Here is a 5,325-nt window from a genome sequence, read left to right as displayed (position 1 = left end):
ACCCTAGTTCTTAATTAAAATCAAAGAAACAAGTAATGGTGCAACCTCTTTCTAGTTTAAAATCTAAGGGTGCAAGTATACATTTTAAAGGATATAATAAGTTAATAACCAGTTTCTATGATAATTAGACTTGACAATTTAATATGGTGACATGGTAATTTGGTTGCCAAATCATCAACATTTCCTTCAGGAATGAAGGCTCTAGCTGATTATGTACATAGCAAAGGTCTAAAGTTAGGGATCTATTCTGATGCAGGGTATCACATTTAAATTAAAACTTTTTTATTTTAGAATATTCATCATTGGTCAACCATTTTGACTTCTAACAATTACTCTGCAGAAATCAAACATGCAGTAAAACTATGCCTGGATCATTAGGGCATGAAGAGCAAGATGCAAAAACATTTACTTCATGGGTAATAATAATAATAATAATAATATGCATTTCAAGCTTATATACTATATGAATGTAATTAACATCAATTTTCATTGTTATATTAGGGAATTGACTATTTGAAGTATGATAATTGTGAGAATAATAATATAAACCCCAAAGAAAGGTATATCTGTGGCTTTCAAATTGCATATACAAATCAACTAAATGCTTCTAAAATCTATAAATTCATGCATTTTGTAAAATAGATATCCAGCAATGAGTGAAGCTTTATTAAACTCAAGAAGATCAATCTTCTTCTCTTTGTGTGAATGGTGAGTCAAATTGGTGATCATATTTCTCAAATATGAAAGAGTTTATCTATTCTGATAAACTTCACTTATTCTCATCAGATTTTGACTGACCATACGTGAAAAAGTGAACGGTTATTATTTGCAAAATGTTATTTGCTTCCACCTATTATTCTCGTGTTTCTTGTGAGACTCCTTCATAACAAGAAGTAATGTTCATATTTATAATGCTAGAAGAAAATATAATTAGCATTTCATACAAAATGCAAGAATGCATGCATTTAGATATTGAAGATAAATGGGATAGGTGAGCATCAATGATATGATATTTTTCTACAATGTAAATATAACATAACATGAATCTAATTCAAAGAATTTCATTATCTTGTACTCAGTTTAGAACCGGACCAATGTTTGCATCAGATTCATGCTTTATTGAACACTTGACATAGACAACTGTTTTTTGATAGCCATAGCCTTATTTTGAATCAATATGATACTTGCATTATTCTGTTTCATTCCTTCATTTTCCATATGTGAAACTTATCATACGCCGGACCAGGAGGATGGAATGGTAATTATCGGGAGTTAGCTTGTGTCTCTGGCATAACATTTATTACAGATTTCAGAAAAAGATGTAAAATGATTAGCGATATGTTGGTTAAAAAATAGTTAAAGCTCACAGTCTCAGTTTTTGGAAATGGTGGTATGACAACAGAAGAATATCGTTCCCATTTCAGTATATGGTCATTAGCCAAGGTAACTTAAAAAAAATAGATATATTTTGATTACTCTATTTACAATAATGTCCTGAGTCCTCTATGGAAAATGTGATTTGTGTGACATTCGAGCACTGAACGACACCACAAAGAAACTACTAAGCAACTCGGAAGTTATTGCAGTAAATCAAGGCAGGATTAGACTAAAAATCCTCTAACATCTCTTAACAGTCAATGCTTTTAATACTAATAACCTTGTGGTTTTGCAGACAAACTAGGAGTTCAAGGGAGGAAGGTGAAAAGTAATGATGATTTGGAAGTAATTCATTTTCTAAAATTATTATCGGTGTCGACGTGCAATTTAAGTGTCGTGTCTGATGTCTATGTTAGTATATGTATTTCATAGCTTGTTACAGAAATAAGTAGATACTATATACAATTACTAACAGATGTTACCTTGAAGATAAAAGCAATTGTGTTAGTAGTGTGAAATTTCTTCATAAAACTTGTTGAAGATAAACAGACTAACCCCTATCTATAAGGATATTAAACTTATAATCCTAAATAAATAGCGAAATCAGGAAAAATAATAATTATAAATTTATAATAACTAAGTAATTTGAAAACTAATCTAACAAGATAATTTAAGATACTCTAAGATTAGAAACAGATCCTACGAGAGAAACTAAGATACTCCAACATTATATTAGATATTCTAAGATGATATCTTAATTTCTAACACTTCTTGAAGCACATGTGCAGGTTTGGGCAGGCCCTCTCAGTTATAACAAGTTAGCAATGGTCTTATGGAATAGGAGTTCATCGAAAGCAAGAGTGACTGCATCATGGACAAACCTAGGTCTGGAACCAGGAACTTCAGTTAATTTGACTTATTTTGTTCTTTACAATCCCATGAATTCATAGCATTAAGATACCTATAATGTTTAGAGTTTTTGACTATTTATATTGAAATTTGCAACATTCAACACAATAATCAGTTTCGTGAGATATATCTGCTGAATTAGACTCACATCCTGGTAAGATATATGTCCTGAGTCCGAACCAAGTTCTCGATATATTTAGACAGAAAAGGAGACAAACAACAGAAGACAGGACTACCACAAATGCATTGGCAATCATTCGAGGTTCCGTAAAAGGAAACAGAAATCAATTGGAAATTTATTTGTCAATAGGAAATGCAGAAACAAATGAATATAATTATATCTCTAATATGCTTCTCATTGTAATCTATACAATGAGGAACATTTGATCTCAATACGATACACCTTCCAAATTATAAATACTGTGAATCTAAATGATGTTCATTTAACATTTAACCCATTTAAAGGATAAGGGATAAACAAAACAGTTGAAAAAAGGAACTATAAATACTAGTATTGAGAATTTTACAATCAGTATTCACAATGTTCTACTTCTCTAACTAACTAACCCTTTTCCCCTAAATATTATGGACCTTGCTTTTAGGCCTAAACAAGCTAATTTATATCCATAATCCCCATCAGATTTTACATGTATTCTGCCTTTGTATTTGTAAAGATTCCAAAGCAGTATATCAGGAATGGCAGCAATGAATCAAAAAGAATAGTTACAACAACACTAATACAGTTAACCATCAAGATATTGAAATGAATATTGATTTTCTCTGCACTAATCACAACAAGACTATCTGATTCATCCTCTCGGTCTCAATGAATATTGAAATGCAATTTTTATCATATAGTTAACCATCAAGATGTTTACTATTGTTAAATGTATTAGCTATGTAATCCAGTTAATACAAAAAAAAAAAAAACCAACACACATAAGACAACAATAATTTTAATATTCTACAAATTTCTTTCAAGTTGGAACTCACCAATCTACCAATTTGTGAAGTATAAACACACTTAACAAAATTGATTGAAATGATAAATTAATGTTGAAACATTGATTCAAAATAATAAAGTTTAAATAGAAAAATATCTCACCTAGTTTCTGTCTTAAAGAAGACCTCTCACAATCATTTCCCGAAGAAGTTTCTCCGCTTTTTCATTTTCATATTTTTCAAAGAGGGAATGAATAACTATTTCATAAGTTAAAGCATCTGGAATGCAGCCATTGTCTTTCATTTTTGAAAACAAATCCAACGCTTCGTCCAACAAGCCCTTGTTACAAAACCCTTGTATCATAATGGTATATGCATAGACATCAAGATTGTAGCCTTTGACCAAAAGATATTCAAAAATCTTTTGTGAATCCTTTATTCGTCCACTTTTACACAATCCATTGAGAAGAATACTATACGTGCACATATCTGGTTGAATACCCAAGTCTTTAAATTTTTTCAATAATGCAATTGCCTTGTCAACATCATGGCTTTTGCATAAAGCATCCAATATAGAACTGTAAGTATATATATTAGGTGGTTGGCCCCTATCATGCATCTCACAAACAAGCTCCAAAGCATATGTAATTCTCCCCGATTTGCACAAACCATCAATGAGGGAATTGTAAGTTACAACACCAGGAACAATTTTTCTGGACTGCATTTCTTTGAAGAGGTTCATGGCTTCATCCATCATTTTAATCTTACAGAGTCCATTAATCATGATATTGTAGCTCCAAACGTTAGGAGCCACTCCCCTTTGGGCCATAATGTTGAGTATGCTCTTAGCCCTGTTCACTTCATTAACGAGGCAATATCCATATATTAAACAGTTGTAAGTAACAATACCCGGCTTTATGTCATTTTTCATCATCACAAGAAACACATTTTTAGCTTCTTTCAACTTCCCTTCCTTACAAAAAGCATCAACCAATATATTAAAAGTATACACATTATAATAATAACTTGACATTTTAAATAATAATAACTTGACATTTTAATAATAATAATAATAACTTGACATTTTAAATAATAATAACTTGACATTTTAATAATAATAATAATAACTTGACATTTTAAATAATAATAACTTGACATTTTAATAATAATAATAATAACTTGACATTTTAAATAATAATAACTTGACATTTTAATAATAATAATAATAACTTGACATTTTAAATAATAATAACTTGACATTTTAATAATAATAATAATAACTTGACATTTTAAATAATAATAACTTGACATTTTAATAATAATAATAATAACTTGACATTTTAAATAATAATAACTTGACATTTTAATAATAATAATAATAACTTGACATTTTAAATAATAATAACTTGACATTTTAATAATAATAATAATAACTTGACATTTTAAATAATAATAACTTGACATTTTAATAATAATAATAATAACTTGACATTTTAAATAATAATAACTTGACATTTTAATAATAATAATAATAACTTGACATTTTAAATAATAATAACTTGACATTTTAATAATAATAATAATAACTTGACATTTTAAATAATAATAACTTGACATTTTAATAATAATAATAATAACTTGACATTTTAAATAATAATAACTTGACATTTTAATAATAATAATAATAACTTGACATTTTAAATAATAATAACTTGACATTTTAATAATAATAATAATAACTTGACATTTTAAATAATAATAACTTGACATTTTAATAATAATAATAATAACTTGACATTTTAAATAATAATAACTTGACATTTTAATAATAATAATAATAACTTGACATTTTAAATAATAATAACTTGACATTTTAATAATAATAATAATAACTTGACATTTTAAATAATAATAACTTGACATTTTAATAATAATAATAATAACTTGACATTTTAAATAATAATAACTTGACATAATAATAATAATAATAATAACTTGACATTTTAAATAATAATAACTTGACATTTTAATAATAATAATAATAACTTGACATTTTAAATAATAATAACTTGACATTTTAAATAACTAAGTTGACTA

The 5,325-nt window shown here is 27.4% G+C and overlaps 1 protein-coding gene across 2 annotated transcripts; it reads right to left on the bottom strand.

The window, feature by feature from the left end:
• Positions 1-1,003: 1,003 nt before the first annotated feature.
• On the bottom strand, positions 1,004-4,237 carry LOC101505316 (uncharacterized). 2 transcript variants are annotated; one of them, XM_073370703.1, is made up of 2 exons: positions 3,392-4,237; positions 1,004-1,285 (listed from the first exon to the last, which is right to left on the bottom strand). In XM_073370703.1, the coding sequence occupies exon 1, from the start codon at positions 4,160-4,162 to the stop codon at positions 3,404-3,406; it is 759 nt and encodes a 252-aa protein (XP_073226804.1). In that variant the 5' UTR covers positions 4,163-4,237; the 3' UTR covers positions 1,004-1,285; positions 3,392-3,403. The 2 variants fall into 2 exon arrangements, with proteins under 2 accessions (XP_073226804.1, XP_027186207.1); XM_027330406.2 differs by lacking the exon at positions 1,004-1,285 and adding an exon at positions 1,925-2,264.
• Between the last annotated feature and the right edge of the window lie 1,088 nt (positions 4,238-5,325).

Source organism: Cicer arietinum, chromosome 7, assembly GCF_000331145.2.
Source record: "Cicer arietinum cultivar CDC Frontier isolate Library 1 chromosome 7, Cicar.CDCFrontier_v2.0, whole genome shotgun sequence".
Classification (NCBI taxonomy): domain Eukaryota; kingdom Viridiplantae; phylum Streptophyta; class Magnoliopsida; order Fabales; family Fabaceae; genus Cicer; species Cicer arietinum.
Note: the sequence above shows the minus strand (reverse complement) of the source record. Positions and strands in the feature narration are given on the sequence as shown.

Excerpts from the sequence above, each read along its gene's own strand:
- LOC101505316 (XM_073370703.1), bottom strand. The coding sequence starts at position 4,162 with ATGATGAAAAATGACATAAAGCCGGGTATTGTTACTTACAACTGTTTA.